At 45.9% G+C, this 20,127-nt stretch overlaps 1 protein-coding gene across 2 annotated transcripts in view; it reads right to left on the minus strand.

Annotated features, from left to right (window-relative positions):
• Positions 1–20,127, minus strand: part of COL22A1 (collagen type XXII alpha 1 chain) — a 293,821-nt gene that overhangs the window by 132,146 nt on the left and 141,548 nt on the right. For both annotated transcript variants that reach the window (XM_005613300.4, XM_014728097.3), the window contains 2 exons: positions 16,542–16,595; positions 4,718–4,771 (listed from right to left, as the gene is read on the minus strand). In XM_005613300.4, coding sequence (XP_005613357.1) covers positions 4,718–4,771; positions 16,542–16,595 — 108 coding nt within the window. The remainder of the gene's footprint in view (positions 1–4,717; positions 4,772–16,541; positions 16,596–20,127) is intronic.

Raw genomic sequence — 20,127 nt, forward strand, 5'->3', positions numbered from 1 at the left:
GCAGATTTCGTCAGCAGGTGACATGATTTTCTCCAACAACATTCAGTGCCATCTTGGGCCAGCCAGCCAGCCTGTCTCCCAGTATTCAAGCCTATACAGAGAGGGGGTGCTGAGCTCAAAGACCATCAAACACAGCCCCCTTCTTGCACAGGTGAGAAAGCTGAGACCATGGTGGGAACGAGGCGCAGGTAAACGAAATGCCCAAGATGGTCGATTGCATAAGTAGTCTTCCCCTGATTCCATTTCTAGTTCTTTCTATAGGAAACCAAACCATCTCGATTACCTGGTCTCAAAACTCTGAACAATGTACAGGATGGGTGCTTTAAGAACTTCTTCCAGAACTGAAAGTGTGAATTCTGGCCAGCTATGGGGTTCAGTCTATTTCTCCTGGGCCCTGAGCTCCATGAGGGCAGGAACCACAATTGTCTCTGCACATTGTTGAATAACAGCACCCAGTCCAGGCCTGGCACCCAGGACGTCCTCAATAAACATTTGTTGAATTATGAAGTGCCACTTTGAAGAAGACTAGTCACTTTCTTTCTTCAGGGAACCAAGATAGGAGTGTATGTGCCTGATTTTTACAGGGTTTCTGACCAAGGGCAACCTTTCCTGTCTGCTATTCTAGGATTTGAATTAAAAACTATAAATTGGAAGGTAATTTTAAGTGAAAACTGTTGGACTATTAATATCTTTAGTAGTGGCAGTAATGTAGTGGCATAAAGAGATAAAAAACTAGGGCTTTGGTTTAAGATGGCCTGGGTCGAGCGCTGCGTGGTCCCATGCTACCGGAACAGACGTGGCAATGGACTTCACCTCTCAGTGCCTCGGTCTCCCCAGTGTGACAAAAAGGTCAGAGGCCCCTCCTCGTATCATCGGGATTATGAAGGTGTGTGAACCAGCCCAGCACATGGAGCCTCTCACACAAGTGTCTTCTCTCTCTTCTCTTTTTATCGTCAATAAAAATACCCAAATAACCCATCAATCTAATTATTAATAAGTGACAAATTAGCCAATAGATCTAAATGTTAACAACAAAATAATGACTATTTTAATTATTACTAATGAAAACAACTACCTGACTCTACTTATTAATTAACCAATCAGTCTAATTATCATTAATGAAACAATATTTGATCCTTCTAAGACGATGGTGACTAAACAGCTATTAAATGTGCTCAGTAATTACGATGATGATGTATAAATAACCCATTAACCTAATTATCATTAATAAAGGAATGGTAAATAGTTATTCCTAATAACCACCTAGTTCCAATTGGAGTAGATTTATGAAGTTGGATGGAATTTGAAGATGCATGAAAATTACTTGCATAAATTACCATGGCGATCACATTGCCTGTGTGACTTGGAAATGTTTGCTCTTGGGGGAAGATGTTGGTAATTTGTGAGGCTTCCCCTCAGGACGTGGCCCCCCAGTGGCACAGCCATAATGATGCCCAGCTCAGTGGGTTGCCGTGCAGAGGCCCAGGCCTGCAAGGCCACTCAGCCCTCTCTGGGGCCAGCCCCTCCACTGGCTGTGTTCCCACCAATTCAAGGGACTTCTGTCTGTCCCGACTGTAACACCAAACAGCACTGCCTTCACAAACATTTGACCAGATGAGACACAGATATCCATTTTTCCTAAAAGGCTGCCAGGACGCACGATGCACCACCTATGACATCATGAATGTGTTCATTTATCCTGAAACATTCTAGCAGGTGAAATTTTTCATCTTGAAAAGGTGGCACCAAAAGAATCTTAAAGGATGCCCACCGCCCTGGGGCTTCCTGCACTCTGGGGCTGCAGTGCTGGTCATCCCATTACATGAGAAACTAACTAAACTCTGAGCCCAGTTTCTTTAGATTTTAAGTGGGGTAAACATTCTTTTCTCACAGGTGGTCATAAAGAATAGACAGAGTTATATATGAACTCTAACAAGAGTGTCTGACAATAACAGAAACTAAACATATGTGTCTCCCTTTCCTCGTCTCATCAGGGCAGAAAACTGTAACTTAGATTCTGCTGCAACAGAATCAACCTCAAGTTTTCAGATCAGCATAGGCACCCTCCTCTGGGTCCTGGAAGAGAGGCTGACTATGTCTCTCCCAGTACTGGAGCTCTGACTCCTTCTCTCCCAGAACTCAGCTCAGTGGAACACCCTTCTCTATCTGCATCTCCTTCTGCACCGTTAACATATGGCTTCTCCAGGCATGGATAGTGGCTGCCTGGATTCCACCCACTCTGAGCTCAATCTGTCACACAGTGGGTACTGGATAAACACTTCTTGAATGAATGAACCAATGAATCAATGAGCAAATGAACTAACGCATAGATGGTAAGCAGGAGAACCAACGCCAGGCCTAGGAAAGGTGGGCATGCAGACATGTCAGGAAGAGTGAATCAGAGGAGATGGCAGAGATCACCAGAGCAACGCTGCTGCTTGATTTGGGCATAGTTGGCTTGAAGGCAGCTTCGTGTCCACCAGCTAGTGATCTGATCCAGGGTGCCAGGTAGTACATACTATAACTCTGTTTATAACTAAACTCTGTCCTGCCCACTTCTGAGCCACTGAGATCCCCAAATATATCAGGGTGCCCTGTTTCTGGCAGAATCCCTGCCGTGGAAAACCTGATCATACTCATATCTACAGCATCCGGCTCCATGCCTGGCATTCAGTAAAGATCCGCTGAGTGAAAATGACTTTAAAATTAAAACCGAAAGAAAGAAATATACTTTCCGAGGTAGGAAACAAAGAGCTGTAGGGGAAAAAAAAAACTGTAGCTGAAAGTAATTTGATGGAGCTGCATTTATGGTGAATTTTTGAAACACACCAGCTTTGCTCACAGGAAAGCAAGGTAATAAAACAAATGTAAAAAGCACTCTATTTTTCACTATTAACATCAAAATGCCACCATGACTGTGGAGTCTTTAGAAGACCATGAATTACGATTGATTTTATATTCCCTTATTCCATGCTATTTCCTGACCCAGATGCGAGGTGCTGATATGAAGTTTGAGATTGCGTGCGAGGTGCCCATCACTCACAGAGCACTTTATATGTCAGAGAGCAGTCAGAGCACTTTGGCAGTGCAGTTAGTGTCTCCTGGGGGGGCCTCCCTGACAATGCCTAAGGGGTGGTGTGGCCACCACCATGGGGAGCTGGACGTGGAGACGAGGTGTCCAGTGACAGGTGGGCGCTAAAGCTGACTGCTCAGGGAGGAGCCAGATGGCAAAGCCATTAGTGATCCCAGCACACCTGCTCCCAGCCACTACACCCAGGAGAACAGGCAAAGCCCCCAGCTAGCGCTCACTATGCCTCAGGGACCTCACCACCTTTGTTGTATCCCCACTCTTCTCATCGCCCTCTTCCTTTATTTTTATTGATATTTTTCCCAAACGATGAAACTGAAGTTCAGAAGAAGTCACTTGTCCAAGATGCTCCAGGAGGAAAGTGGCAAGGGCTGAGGTTGGAACCCGGGTCTCTGTCTCCATAACTGTGCTCCCTCCCCTCACCAGTGTGGCTTTCCCATGAATTTACTGATCCTGGGCGGGGGAGCCTGTGGGCAAAGGTGGCGAACTTTGATGCAAGACGCAAAGAGAGAATGAAGGGAAGGCAAGTGCCAGGCACAGGCTCCAGGCGTTCGCCCATTCTGTCCACATGAAGGCGGGGGGCTCACAGTGATGCAGCATCTACAATGAGGGGAGCCGAGAGGGTTTGGGGACAAGGTCACCTGGGGAGTGAAGGAGGTGTCTGCTTGGCCCTGAGCAAGTCTCTGAGTCTGGGAGTCTCACCCCTCATCTGTGAAATGGGGACAGTGACCCTGAGTCTGCACACCTGGTGGGGTGTCTGTGAGGTCTACAGGGGACCACAAGTAATGGTACATGTGGGACTATACAGGAGCAGGGAGCTGGACAAAGCATGGGGCCAGAGGAGGTTCCATCAGTGCTGAGTCTGAAAGACCGTGGGAGTTACACAGAGAGGCGGGACGAGGGAGGGCATTCAGGGAGTAAAACATCACTGGCCTAGGAGCAGATTGTGATTGGGGCCCTAACCTCATCATTTTACAGACGGGGAAAGTGAGGTCAGAGAGGGGAAGGGGCTTGGTCAATGTCACAGTGTATTGGAAGTCAGACATAGACCAGTACTCAGGTCTATTGGCTCCTAGAATGATGACTGCCCTTTTGATAGCTCTGGCCCTCTTAGCCGAGAGCCTTTGCAATTCTGAATTCATTGTCCAGCGGGCCCCTGCTTGGTGCTGGAAGCCCCAGCCACATCAGGGGCCTGTCCATTCATGCACACACATTGTGTCTGAAGCCAGGTGTCCCGGCAGAGCTGTGCCCCTGCCAGGAAGGCCCCTCCTTCCACCTCCGCCTGGCTGGCTACATGCTTTCTGTCAACGGACACCTGGTCCTTAGTGCCCACTCTCCATGCCTCCACTCTTTCTCTTTCTCATAACATTGCTCATCATTTTGTCACCACTTCTCTGGCCTCTTCTAGACCTAAATTTCTCCAGGGAGCAAGCAATGGTCATTTTCCAAGCACATGACAGGAGAGACCAAGGGATGAAGGGAGGATGAATGACCCCCTGAACATTCTTTTAATGCTTCGATGAGGTGACCAGACAGGATTCCGTTACCAACCTGAGAATTGCTACCCGATCATATCTGTGATCAGAGAAAGCAGTGCAGCTACGGAAGGAATTTAAAGACAGCAGTTACCTGCAGCCCCAGTGGTCCAGGGAGTCCAGATGGGCCCACTTCACCTTTCTTCCCCTGAGTGCAGAAGAAGAAGCCAGAATTAACAGGCTGGTAGTCAGCGCCCAGAGTCAGTCTAACACATCTCGGTGGAAATTTTGGTCTTTATTTATCAAACTCCCTCATTAACAGATTCCCATTACCCCCCAGATGCCCTACAGAGAAATAGTGGGATTAGGGGAAAAGACTGAGGCTTTGGGATCAGGGAGGTTCAGCTTTGGATCTCAGCTCTGTAACTTAGATGATTTGGGTAACCCATGGCCCAAATTCAAAAGGCATAGACAGATATACCTGAGAAAAATCTCCTTATCCCGTCCTCAGCCACTCCGGTCCTTTCCTTGAAAGCAACTAATTCTACCTGATGTTGGTGCATCTTTCCAGAGGCATTTTATGTGTAGGCAAGCATTGCACATGCGCACACACACACACACACACAGACGTGCACATATGCACACGTGCACGAGCACACACATGCTCTCTATCCCTTCCCCCTTTTTTTCTTTACAAACTAGCATATCATTCAATCTTCTGATAAACTGCTTTTTTTTCACTTAACAATCTATCTTGGATGCATCCTATATCAGTATGGAGAGAGTTGCTCCGTTCTTTTTCACAGCTACGCAGTTTTCACCGTAAGGATGAAACAAGATGCATTTAAATAGTCCCCTACTCCTGGGCAGGCGGGCCATTTAGACCATTTCTAACCTTCTGCTGTTAGAATCTGTGAAGCTGTGCATGACCCCAGTGGGGTGATCTTGTGGGGGTGACCTGCCTCCTTAACCTCAGAGTCTCTCTCTCAGAACAGGGGTGAGGGTCTGTGGGTTAGGTTAATCTATACAATGCATGGCATATGTCACGTAACAGGGTATCTAAATGATGGAGTGCAGGCCCTTTTGTCTTCCTTAGAGTTTTCCTCATGAAGTCAAAGCATTGCAACCAGAAATTAAAAGTAAAACAGGACTTGAGTAAGACCCACATTCCTTGAGCACCTCTTCTGTGGTGAACCCTCTTTGGGCTTCTTCCCACATTGTCATTACTCCATTTCCTCTTCAAGACCACCCGGTGTGCAGACACTCTCAGTCCCACTGGCAGGTGTGGAAACTGAAGTCAGAGGTAACATCCCACATGTCACACAGCTAGGAAGGGACAGAGGTAAGATTCAGCCCGAGTTCTGGGTGGCACTGCAGCCTATGCCCGTGACACTTCACAGGGTTCTGAAGATGATTAAAAGGGATAATTTCTAAACAAGATCTCTAAACGGATCTGTTAGATCATAGAGACTTGACAATGTCACTTCCTTCTCTTGTTCGGCAACTCTGGCTCTCTCATCTCTCTGTCCTTGGGGACTCTTGCTTGTCCCCACGTGCCCCCCTCAACCCCACACGTACACCCAGATAGGACCTTTCTCTTACCTCGGACTGTGCCCGGCCCAGCCCCACTGGTGTCCCACTGATCCCTATCTCCTTCCCTTGCTCCCATACTTCATGAGTGCTTAGTACATGCTGGGCCCAGGAAGCAGTCTCTGTGCCCTCTCTGTGATCCCTCCACCCACAACCTCCCAAAAGTAGCCCTTCCCTGAGGGCAGTGGGCTACACAGCGCCGCCCAGCTCTCCGCCTCCAGGTCAGAAGCCACCATAAACAAAGGGCGCATCTTGCACAGATACTCTTCCAGGAGGTTGTGGCGGGGTCTTACTGACGTGGCTTTACTAGAGTTTCGAAGGGTTTAGGGCTTTCTAGGAGAGAATCCGGTCGCGCTCAGAGGAAACGTTCTTTAAGGAGCTCCAAGTCCTAAAATGCCAAGAGTCTCGCAAGCTGACTTAGTCCACTGTAGTTGAAAGTGGAAGACACAGCTCTGTCGCCTTTTCCTGCTTATTCACTCACACACTCCACTCCACTCTGTGCCAGGCCCTGGGGTCACCAGCAGGCCTAAGCCATGTCCTCTGCTTGTAAAGGGCTCACAGTTTCCTGGGGGTGGGGGTGGGGCAGACATGAGCTTGTGCGATTACAACACATCTGATAATCACGGCAGGGAAGGGTGTGCACAGGGCACCGGGAGCTCTCGGGTCTGCCTGGAGGGCTTGGGAAGACTTCCCAGAGGAGGTGATGCGAAGGTAACACTGGGAAAAGGAAGAGAAGCTCCTCAATGGGACACCTGGGGGGCAGGGAACAGAATAGGCAAGCGCTAGAGGCAGATGAGAGCAGGACATTGGCAAAGTGTCTCTGTGACCCAGGACGGATAGGACTGGGGTGAGGCAGACAAAGTCAGCAGGGAGTCGTGGAAGCCTTGAGTGTCCTGGACCAAGGGGAGCCACCCAAAAGGTCAAGGATTTTGAGTAACCACACAGTGTGGTCTGATTTGTGTTGGCTCCGGAAGCAGCAGCGAAGATGGAGTGAGGTTAATCAAACCACTTCTCAATACTCATCATAACCCCATTCTACCCGCTGGGCCTGCCCACCTTACCCCTCTCCCGGACCATCGCAGGGGCCTTCCCGTTAAACAGTCACTCTCCCTCACATTTGGCCCATCCACTTCCCTTTTCTCCCCAAAGCAGCCAGAATTATAATCTTAAAACATAAATCAGGTCATATCTCCTCCGCTCAAAATGCTGCAATGCTTCTCAACCCAGAGCAAACTTTAATGGCCTCACGCCTTCTCTCCATAACAGCACCCCCAGCTACTCTTCTTATTTCCCACCCTGTCTTACTCCAGGCACCCTGGCTTCCCTCCTCCACCTGGAACATGCCAAACACATCCCCACCTCCAGGCCTTTCCACTGGCTTCTCCTTCTGCCTGGAAGGATACTGAGTTCTCCAGGACCCACAAGGATCAGTCCCCCGGGTCAGTCTGGTATCTGCTCAAACACCCCCTTACCCAAGTGCCTTCTCTGACCAGCAGGCTGGAGCAGCACTTCCTCTGTCACACTGTGTCCCCTCACCCTGCTGTAGTTTCTTTTGTTTGTATCATTACCAGATGCACCATGGAGGTACGCATTTATTTATCTCCTGTCTACCCTTACGGGGATGCAAGTTTCCTGAAAACAGGGACTGGCTCTGTTTTTGTTCAATGCTATACATCCATGGGCCCAGAACAGTGCCTGCACATGGTGGAAATTCAATATACGTTTGTGGGCTGGATAAATAAATTGTCCCTTTGAGGTTCATGTGCTCCTGAGCCATGACAAGGCAGTGGGAACAGCAGGGAGAGGTTAGAGAGAAGCGATGTTAGGAAAGGAAAACACAGCTTGGCGATCTATTGACTTGCAAAAGAGTGAGTGTGGCCTGATTTAGAACCCCCTGGGTCCACACTCTCTGAGCTGTGGAACACATCCATCTGGCAGGTGCAATGAGGTCCAGCTCGGAATGGGTTTCTTGATGCTTGTCAGGTAAAATTCAAAATGTGGTCATGGATACCTTCAGAAGTGAGCCAAGCTGGGATGCATTTTGCCTCCCTATCCATCTGATCCTGCTCTGATTAATGCAAACACTGAGGAGCTGATCATAAGAGAGCTAAGAGATGTCAGCTCCCCTTCCTCAGGGAGTGAAAACCAGACATCTTCAATTTTCTATCTAGACAGACATCCCCTCCACTTGCTCTCAGGTTATTCCACAGAGAGTCACCGTTTATTTACAAGATGAATAAATCATTTTCCCTCAAGGTCAGTGGAATGGCCTGGTGAATTGTCATCATCAGAATTCAGAACCCAGGCCAGCAAAGTAAGTCTGTTTAGAGGAAATTCTGAATGAAATGAGGGATTGGAACATTTAATGGTCGATAGAAAAGGATCAGAGGGAAAAAGAGGGACACGAAGGTCTGGGTTACGATTGAGCAGAACTGCTAATTAAAATGCCAACTTGGTTGGGGTTGCAGCATCAGTTCCCATTTCCCAAAGGATCCATCAGCTTTTGAGGGATGCATGAGGTCTCAGCAGCTCCCTGCTTCCCTGGCAGGATTGGGGATCTTGTGTAATAATGTTACTAATGCTCCACGAACATGTAAGATGGTAATGCAGTCTGTAGAAGGCATGGAGACAGGAGGTGCTCCCATGCCAAGGGAGTAAAACCACTGATCTGGAAGAGGAGAAATACAGGCAGGTAAGAGAGGTGTGGTGGGAAAGAGAGACACACAAGGAAATACACCAAGAGAAGCAAATGCCACAAATGTTAGGTTTCAGCAAGGAGGGGAAAAACAAGAAGGTGGCAGGAATCCAGAGGAAGAAAAGTGTCAGAAATGTGTGATCATAGCAGTGTCATAAGGCAGCCTCTCCCCCAAGGAAGGCACAGTTTTCCGTGGATCATAAATGAAGAGGTTTCACCCAGAGAAACATTATGGTAACCTCTCTGGCCAGTCCTGCCACCTGCGATCATACACTCTCCACCCACAGTGTCTGAGCTGCGCCCAGTGCCTCTCCAAGCTGGCTTGCCTGCTTGCCTTCCTTCCTTCCCTCCTTCCTTCCTGCAGCCACAACCCCAGAAGCCAATCCCGCTCATGTGCCCAGTCCCTTCCCTCCAGACTTTTCTGGGCTAACCTGTGCTGGAAGGTTATTCTTCCTAAAGGATGAAAGAAGCTCTGTCCAACTTACTTTCCACCTCTAAAATAGTCAGATGCTACTCCATATATAAAAGACATAACACAGGAACTACTTTATTTGGAAATTGTCAGATCCTGTGACTCTAACGTGCCTTTTCAGATTAGTGTCCAGCGTCCATGCACCCATCCCCTAAGCAGCAGCTCAAGTGGGCTTGTTGGCTTGGCTCCAAACACCCCTTTAGGACCTCTGGCCTCCGAGACTGTGCTCACACTGCTACCTCTGTCTGTAACACCCATGTTCCATCTCAACTTGTCAAAATTGTACCCCAGTCCAGTACCACCTCTTTGATGAAGCCCCAGCAATAATCAGGAATAATGACAAAATAGGACAAAAATGCATTTGAGAGACAAATTCCCCAGTGTGACCCAAGAGCCAACTTAGAGCTCTTGGGAATAAAGCTCTAAGTAAGCAGTTAAGAGGACCTGGCCACTCACTACAATCAAAAGAGTTTGCCATATGTTCTTTCCCCCAACCCCTTTCCTCTACAATACTGTAAGGAAAAGAATCCTCAATCCAAGGTAGACGGGGAAGGGCAAGCCACTTAACACGATGAGTCAGTTTCCTGATGTGGACAATTAGAATCATTGTAATTATCTGAAAAGATAGTAATGGAAAAAATAATTCAATATTTGAGGAAGTGATTTATAAAACATAATAAAGCATTGTGCAAATGTAGCAGATAATTATGAGAATGAAGAGGAAGACGATGGTGACAATGATGAAGAAGAAATGGTAACAGTAGCGTCCTATAGTAGGGGAGTCCATGTGTCAAACAGACATGGTTTCAAAATTGCTACTTCCCAGCAGTGCCATGGAGATTAAACAAGGTAATGCCCACAGAGTGTTCGGCACAAAATCTGATATTAGGAGATATGTAATAGAGATGATGGCGATGGTGGTGGTGGTGGTGGTGGTGGTGATGGAGATGATGTTGGTGGTGGTGGTAATGGTAGGGGTGATAGTGGTGGTGATGACGATGGAAGTGATGAAAATAATGGTGATGGTGGTGGTGAGGGCAGTATGGTGGTGGAGATGATGGTGGTGATGGAGATGATGGTGGTGGTGGAGATGATGGTGGTGGTGGAGATGATGGTGGTGATGGAGATGATGGTGGTGGTGGAGATGGTGGTGGTGGTGATGATAGTTGTGATGCTGATGATGGTGGTGGTGGTGATGGTGGTGACAAAGGTTGTGATGCTGATGATGGTGGCAGTGATAAAGCTTGATAGTTCTAGCAGTGGTGGATCTAGCAGCAGCTCTGTAACCTCTCCATTTAGAATCTATATGTGGCCGTGGGGATTTGAGGAGTGCTGGTCAGGGTAAGTTTTACAGCAGTAAATAACTGTTTTACTAACAATAAGCCTGTTTCTTGTCCTTTTTCCTTTTTTTTCGCTCTTAAGCTGCTATCCAACACAATATCTGGATAAGTGTTTGTAATTTATCATGAGAGCAGATATTTCAAGCCATTCTGAATGCCAGGATGCTGAGCAGGACTGATACTTCCAAGGCCGCTTGTCTGCCCATGGAGAAGAGGAAGGCTATAAATTCACAACAGCAATTCCTTCCCAGCCAGGATGAGTTAACACAGCCCTGGGAGGGGCCGTTAACAGATAAAAGGATTGCCTATGCTAGTGATTCTAATAGGTACCGTATGGTCTTTTGCTCAGTTCCTGTTCTCCATGCCTCCAAATGTCAAACATGATTATTTTCTACTGGTTAGAGCTGAAACCAGGTGCTCAGGGTAAACTGAGGGTGTCCTGACATAAACCCTGGCTCCATGCCATGAAGTGAATCAAACAGTAGCCTATGATCCAAACAATGCTGTTACCATCTGGTAGAGCAGGGAAAGGCAAGAAAAAGGCTTTAAAAATTGAAAAGTAAAACAAATTCAACCCAGAATGCCACTGACAAAAGACCGCCCATGTCTCTCTTCTCGAATCTACTAGAAATCAGAGCTTGTGGCCCTGATAGCTTCCAGCAATATGAGACCCTCAGTTCCCAGGGCAACAGTCACAGATTAACGTGTGCGTTCAGCGCATCCTACAGAACGGGTACTGTCAGTTATTAAGGGGTTCGAGATCTCTGCAAGGCATCCACCACAAGGACTTTTAATGTCCAGTTCAGAATTCTGGTGTGTATGTGAACACACACATGTGTGAGCACACACACCATCCTAAAGCAGAAACAGTGAAGAGTTTGGAGCCAGGTGGACCTGAATTCTAATCCATGCCCCCATTTATAATCTGTGTGATACCGGGTCATTTGATTTATACCATTAAGCCCTGGTTTCCTCATTTGCAGAATGGCATTAAAATCATCATATCTCATAGGATCCTTGTGAGAATTAAGTGAAAAACATGAGTGAAAGAAAATACCTAGCTAAGCGCCTGGTATGCAATGATCCTTCAACCAAGGCTCTTTCCTTCCTATCTTATATTAGTTCTATGCCTGGATAGATCGATTCTGTTCTAAAAATATGTTCTTAAAGAAACTGACACAATCAGGCACACCAGGAGACATTTGGGAACCACTCCATCTTTAGTAAGAAGGAGAGCATCATACTTGATTGGGTCACCTCTTCAGTTCTCACCTACTGATGGGAGAGAAGAGAAACCAGAAGATATTAAGAAAATGATCAAAGGAACCAAGGAGATTGTCACCAGCTTGAGGGAATGGCAAAGACAAAGCCCTGAGTGACCGTGAGCAGGTCATTTAACCTTTCTGGACATTAACTGTCTCACTGTCAGTCTGAAGGATCCCTTCCACCAGGAAGATGCTGTAGTTTAAGCTACTCCAAATTTTACATTGGGTTTAAATGCCTGGCAACATAGAATTCTCTTAAGCAAAACTTTTTTTCCCCTTTCCTGTCCAGAGAAAAGGAAAGAAGACAGGTAGGTTATTTTAGGTGGGACTCAGGACCACAGAGGAAGGTCAAGGCAAAGTGAAATAAAGGTCCAGAAGGGACCAAGGTATCCTTTTTAAGATTGGATATTCCCTGTTGAAGGTCAGAACCCACGTGACCAGATGCTCAGTTCTGGGTCCTGTCCTCACACCACCCAATTGTGTCAGCCTCCCAGAGAGGAGCAATCACGTGCGATTCATTTGCTCCTGCACCCTAATTCTATTAGATACTCATTAATGCTATTATATATTTATGCATATTTTCTATGCTTACATATATATTATGTTGAAATGTATTTTGTGTGTGTGTAAAAATGTATATGTTTTATAAGTGTGAGGCAATCTTCCAGGTGCTGCAGACACAAAAATAAAGAAGAACGTTCTCACGGACTTACATTCTAGTGGAGAAAACAAAAATAAACAAATTCTCAAATAAGAAAAATATCAAATACGTCCTCTACAGAAATTAAAATAGGCTGGTGTGCGAGGGAGAGGATGTCTATTTCGGGGTGGATGATTAGGGCACGACAGAATCTCTGGGGGAAAATTAGCCTCCTGGAAGCTTTTCAGTGTCCAAGTGCCTCAGTGGCATTGAGCTGGGTTGGTTCTACTTCTGGAACATTCTGGGTTCAGGTGCAACTGAAGAACTGTCCACTCCAGCTAAGTGAGAGTGCTCCCCCATCAATCTCTCCCTAATGCCTGGCTCAGAAAACAGGAGGAAGTTAGAACCTTGGAAAGAGAAACGCAGGACCTTCTAACACCTCACGTCCAAGGTGGGAGCCCAGCCTAGCAATGGCTGCCTAACATCCTCCAGCAGGGGGCGTGCGTCTCCCACAGCTCTGCGGGATGGCACAGAAGGTGCCCGGCTCCCGATCCTCCTCTTTCAGTGTGTCATTGTGGAAAAATCCCAGCTTTGTCCAAAATGAACGTGTTTACCTTGCCGGGCATTACATTGTCTGCCTGTTGTTAATCTCTAAAATAAAGGGCTCTTTCTCCACCCTGTATTTTACTCTCAGCCTCTCAATTCCCAAGTCCCTGTGGCTTGTCATTGTCTCGGCTCTTCCCTTTTTACCTCCTGAGCGTGTGCAGCGACATTAAGGAGCTCTTCAGAGTGATGTTTCAATTGAAGCTGATGAGGAGGAAATGACAGGTCACCGTGAGGGAAGAAGAGATGCAATTTTTTGAATAAGTCATTCCGCCTTGGGTTTTCTCAACTCCCCCAGAGGCTGACTGAACAGAAGCTGCTTCCGAGCCCACAGCAAGACAATTTGTCTCTGCTCTGCTTCTCCACAGGTGCAGCCACTGACCTAGCCACATCTATGGCATGGAACACAGTCTGAATCAGAGACTCATCCATGACTATTGGAGGGCCAGGGGCCCCCAAAGACATACCTGGTCACGGTCCTCCCCTGACTAGAGGAGGAAGGAAAAGGGAGGGGCCCTCTGTTACTCTCGTCGCCCTAACTTGTGACTCCTGACTCATGCTCCTCTGCCTGACACTGGGTCTTCCGGGGCCTCAGCTCTGCCTTTCTCTCGGTGTCCCCACTGCCTGGCCCAGGATGAGTGCTCCTCCCCGTCCCCTGCCCTGGTCAGGGCCACCACCCTTTCTCTTTTGATCACTGTAGTCATTTTCTAACCAGTCTCCTTCTCTGAAGTCTCTTCTCAACACAGTGGCCAGATGGATGCGTTTAGAACATAGCTGGGCCGACAATTTCTGGACCCCAAAGCCTGCATTGACCTGACGACAACAGAAATGATGAGACAGGGAAATGTTGAACACAGAATGAATGCATAATTAAACTTTTTCATAGATTTGGGTGGGATGATGGCCTTATGGTTTTGTTTAAGATTCCTTATCTTTTAGAGATAACAGCCCTAGTAGACACTGAAGAAATACTTGCTGAATGGATGAATTTGTGGAAGGAAAGAAAGGGGAGAAGAGATGGGGCAGGGATGGGAGCAGGCCTGCCCTTCATTTGTGCACTGTTGTGAGGTCTGGTACCCACTTGGAGCTCACAAGTTCAATAAATACCACTCCTTCCCCTCCCCTCCACCTGGTTGCTTCTCTGGGTCCCCTTGTTTTACTCCTCACATCTCCAGTCTTGGCACATTTGTCCAATTCCCAAGGCCCGTGGCCAGTGTTAAGGTTGGACCAGGCCCAGCCCTGACTGCACGGGTGGCTGGCATTAATCTTAGGGGTAAAAGGTGTTTCTGGGGATGACAACAGCCATCCCTGGGGGACACACAAACACTTCTCGGGGTGCCAAGAACTCGTGGCAGAGGAAGTGTGGGCCTTGAGAAGCAAGCTCCAAGCAAGAAATTTCCTGTCCTCCCATTAATAAGAGCCAATTAGATAAAGACGTAGACAAATAAAAAAAAAACTTCACAGTCATCTCTGTATGAAAAGTTCCACTCACCATCTAACACTAGATTAGGAAAAGTAATAGTTGCAGCAGTTCAATGCAAGATGAAATAAGGTCTACCTAAACATCAATTAGACAACGTACAAAGATTGCTGTTTTCTCTTAAGACTGTGCGTGACCATGTTGGGAGAATGAGAGCAGGACAGCAGCCACATCTTGCTGCTCACCAAGGGCCAAGCCTCATACTGGGCACTTTTTCTCACGATAACTCAGCCAGTGGTGATGCCTTTCCACTGTCACAAAGTAAACAGGCTTAAAGAGGCTAGGTGACTTGAAGAGTCACACAGCTGCTGAGAAGAGGAGTCGAGCTTCAAACTCAGGTCACCTTGCTGCAAAATCCAGGATCCTTGTGCTATACAGAGGAGAAGGCAACCTGGCTTGGACCCATCTGACTTACAGGGAAACTGAGGCCTGGGCTGGCGATGCCAAATGGGAGGCGACATATCCAAGGTCTCCTAGAGGGATAAGTGACTTCCCGCTGTCCCACATAGCCCTCCTTCATGACATCTTTCCATGTCTCAAAATAAGCCTTCAAAATAAGTTCCTCTTAAGATTGGCACAGATGTTAGCTCAGCGACAGTCCTCTTCATGCAAAAAGAGGGAGATTGGCAAGAGATGTTAGCTCAGGGCCAATCTTCCTCACCAAAAAAAAAAAAAATAGTTCCTGTTAGAATCTTGAGGGTTCCAGATGGTTATAAGATGCAGAGGTGTTTGAAAACCAAAGAAGGAAGCTCACTGGTGGGTAAGGGCAGCCTGGACGCTGTGCTGAATCATAAAAGCAGGGCACTCAATTTCAGGATTGAGGATGTAAAGTGTGATCAGAAAGTGGGTCCAACCCCTTAGATAGAGAGAATCCATGGCAAATCTATGACACCCTCCACTTCACTGAGCTACAAAATCTCTAGGCTAAGAGAGGCCATAAATGGGACTGAGGCAGCACCCCCATTTCCACTCATCTGTCAGTGGTTACCTGGTCTCTGAACTAAAACTTCCAGGGAAAGTGAGCTCATTACCTCCAGGGGCAGCTCAACCCATCTCTGGATAGTTGTGCCCCTTAGACAGTTCTCTATGTGAACTAGTAAAAGATACTACAAGCTCAAGGACTAGAGGTCAGCAAATGTGAGCTGAGTCCCTACTCTGTGCCAGGCACCCTGCTGAGAACTGGGGACGCAGAATTCAGGGTCAGTCCCAGTCTACTGTGGGGGTACCAAGGAGGACACCTAACCCAGGTGTGCTTCTACAGCCCTCTATCTTAAAACATGTGATACTGTCTCAGAAGTTGTGCTTACTGGTGAATCAAAACCCATAAGGTATGCCCAGTCTGGATAGGAAGACACCTGCTTAATTAAATTAAATTAATTTAAATTAAATTCAATTAAATTAAATGGAATACCATGAGATAATATGATATTAAACAATAATATGGATACTTAGATTAAAGTAGCTAAGAGCCTATTCACAGATTTCTATCCTTTTGTCCCTATTTTTTCTTATTCTTTCCTCAAAACTTAGCTCAAACATGACCTCTTTCAAGAAGCCCTGGCTTCCCCCCAACTTGGGTCAGTTGCCTCTTTTCTGTGTCCTGCCAGCACTGGGCTTCCTTCTGCAGGGGTTCTGATCACACAGGGGTGTGAGTTTCTATATACATGACTCATGGTAGACAACAGACTCATCTCCATGTCCCCAGGACCCAAATCAAGGCTGGACACAAGGGGGCCCTCAACTATGTTTGAGGAACTAAATCTAACCCTTCAATCTGCTTCCAGAATTCATTTCAAGCTCAAGAGGCTGGCATCATCTCCTCTGTTTGAGTCGCTAAAATGGGGGCCAGTGTGGGTGAGTTAGGGCATTAGAAAGGAAAGATAGTTTACTTACTCGGAGACCTTGCAAACCAGGAGGTCCCTCCTTGCCTTCTGGACCCGTTGGACCCTTTAGGAGGGGGAGAAAGGAGAAAAAAGAGACAATATTAAATACAGGGTTCAACACCACAGATTATACTTTGCTCTCTCACTCTCATTGGGTAGGAAAATAGCATCCCATTTCAATGGGGAAACTGGGAGGCCAGGAAGGAAAAACCATCTTATTCCCTCAAATCTACCACACTTAAAACATGTGCACCTATATGATTTAATTAAGTACATTTAACAATCAAGATGTAGGAAACATCATTCACATTTTAAAGACGAACACAGTAAGGATCAAGTGCCTTCTGCTAGTGCTTTGCATAAAGCACACACAAAAGAAGTGTCTGGAACCCAAGTGTCTTCAGCTCTAAACCCAGTGCTATTTCCCCTGTATCTTGCTAGCTCAGCAAGGACTGGCTTGGGTTATCCGACTCTTGGTCAACAGTGATATGCAAAATATGATAGTCTGGATAAATAAGTGAAATTGTCTAGGAAAGATCAGTTTCAATTAAGCATGGAACACTGATGCAGGAAGAGGTCATACTGACCTGATTCAAATCCTGCCCTTTAATCCCCACCATGGATCTGCGGCATGACCTCAGACAAGACACTTGACATCCTTGAGCCTCAGTTAGCTTATGTCTGAAGAGAAGAGAATATACCTGCCTGCTGAGTGGCTGTGATGACCACATTAATAATGGACACAAAAGCCCTGACACAGCCTCTGGACCTCCTGACAGCATCCTGATTTATACCCAAATGATGGCACCCGGAATAAGGCCCAGAATGTGAGTGGGCAAATGAAACCCTTGGCTCTAGCTGTGACTCAACTCCAACTTTCTGGGTGAATTTCAGCCAAAAACTCCCTCTCAGCACTTTAATTTCCTCAGCTTCAATAAATATTATTATCATACAAATAGCTACTCTTGCCAAATTTTGCATAATTGATGGAACTGTATTCAAACCCAACGTGTTTTCTCTTAATAACACCATGGAAATGAATACATGAATGGACAAACTACAGTAATTAAAGGTTTAAATCTCTCTTCCTCACAAAGATTATTCTGTTGAGCTCAGGGTACACAGAGAGGGAAGTCCCTGCAGAAGTGAGATTTCTTTAAGCATCAAGAAACACCTGGCATTTGATCTCCCCAGCTGGCCCTTCTTCATTATGCTCTACCAGACACTGATAAAACCACCAGAGCCAGTTTCATCTTGGGGAAAGGATGAAAGATGCATGCCTCCTAGACAACTCCAGCATTTGGATGCAGAATGCTGCACTCTGTTTCCATTTTAGAGAATGAGATACATTTTCCTCTCTCTGGGATGGCTAAACACAAACTCAAAATTTTCCATTCTCAACAGAAGTCGCTGAAGCCAGCTTCTCAATTCGATTCAATCCAATGAATATTTAGGGAACAATTGCTCTGCAGAAGGCCCTGGGCTAGGTGCTGCTGGCGATTCAAAAAAGACAGAAATGGTAATTGATATTGGTACTGACTTAATAAGGTTTTATAGAGCACTGCTTTATACATTAACTCATTTAACCTTAAGAGCACATTTATGTAGGAGTTGATGATAATGAAGATGATTTCTAAGAAAAGCATGAAGCAAAAGAGGATCAGAGAGGTTAAGTATTGTTATCAAAGAGACAAAGCTACTTGGTGGAAGAACTGGAACATGAAACCAGATATTCTGGCTTCTAACCCCAAGCATGTTCCATGGTCTTATTGCTCTTTATGAGCTCACACTGCAATCATATCCCACTTTAATGTCCCTCTTGAATATGTGTGGTGGGGCCACTCCTCTACAAGCATGTTAAGTTCCCACCATGTGATAAACGTTGTGGATTTGGAGATGGGAGAGATATTGGCCCTGGCCTTAAGAATCTTTACAGTCCTGGTCTCTCATCACTCTTCCCCTCTTTTAACAAGGTCTTTAGGTAGACTGTTGGGTTTAACTCCTTCCAAGAGAATCTCATCACCAACACTGAGTATTGCACTAAATCCCATTCTATCAAGAGCATCTAGCCTGTTGGACATCTTCAGAACCCTGGACAGCTCCACCGGACTGTAAGGTTGAGGGTTGTACACAATGGTCCGCAGGAATAACACATGCAGGGAATTCTCATTAATCATCTAGACAATAAGTGTTTACTCACACTTATTTCTTTTTATTCATTATTCCTTCATTAAACTATGACATCAGTCCATGTGTTTTCATCCCTTAATCTCCAGCCTTAATATTTTGCTTGATATAAAGTAGGTGGCTACAAATGTTTGAGGTTTCTTCCTTATCTCCTTCCTTCATTTATCACAACAAAATTTGCATAAATGAGGAGTACTACCCATTATTTCATCCTAGATCCCAGAGTGAGAGCTCAAGAAGGCTGCCTCACGATTAAGCAAGGCTAGACATTGTTAGTGTCTTATGCCTTAGTGGGAGCCATGAAGTAAAGTAATTCTCCTTTGCACATCTCAGAGGAAGTATCGTTGCACTGTGCACTCAGGGGTGAAAAGCGCATGGGCTTGACAGTCAGACGGGTCTGGGCTCAAAGTTCAGATTTGCTTCTTAATAGTTGTGTGACTTTGTGTAATACACTCAATATCTCTGTACACGTCTTAATCAGTAAAGGAAGAAAAATAACATCTCACCCTTGCAAACTTAATATGCATATATTTGCATATAAAAATATACTATAGTATAGACATTAGTACTTATCAATTATGGATCTGAAATATATATGCATACAGAACCAAATATTGAGAGCATCCTGCATTACCTGCGTTATCTACTTAAATCTCGCAACAGTTATAATAACGGTGGAGAGCTCTAGAAACTGAGCCTTAGAGAAGTTAAACAAGACTGTTATAGTGGCAGAAGATAGCTTTTCTGACCCAAACTCTCTGATATGAAATTGTTCTAATTATACTGGAATTAAGCATCTTCTAATTTTCTTCTAGTTTTACCCCAGCAAAAAACATACAATTTATCCTAATGAGGAATAGTCCCTGATGGCTTAACATAAATCTGATTTATGGACGTTCCAAAATAAGAGTTGCCTTATTTCCTTCAATAAAGTACAATAACTTAAAAGATGCAACACCATGTTTCCAGGAGGAACATGGTTAAATCACTGACCCATGGGATTTACTGTAGTCTTATTGTTAGCCTTAATATCTGAACTCACATCACAAAATGATCACAGAGTGCCTTCAAATCGCCTCTTCAAAAATGGTTATTTACACATCATTAAATTCTTAACAGAGGGAGAAACCAGAGGTTGAAGTGTTCCGAGCCACTGCAAAGTCAGTATCAATCAAAACTAAGGGAAAAGAAAACCTGCACTGGAAATGACTTGATAGGCACTGAAGTGTCCAATATATTCCGTTTTATCTGAAAGGAAACTGAACCACCAGACTGAGCACCAGAAATCCCCATAATGGCCCGCTTGGGACTGGGGGCTGTGACGGCAGGCTGCCTGGGCTTCAGTTCCAGTTCCACACTCAGTAACTGCATTATCTGTGGCCAATAATTACCCTCTTCAAGGCTCAGTC

The sequence above is a fragment of the Equus caballus genome, chromosome 9 (genome assembly GCF_041296265.1).
Source record: "Equus caballus isolate H_3958 breed thoroughbred chromosome 9, TB-T2T, whole genome shotgun sequence".
NCBI classification, from domain to species: Eukaryota; Metazoa; Chordata; class Mammalia; order Perissodactyla; family Equidae; genus Equus; species Equus caballus.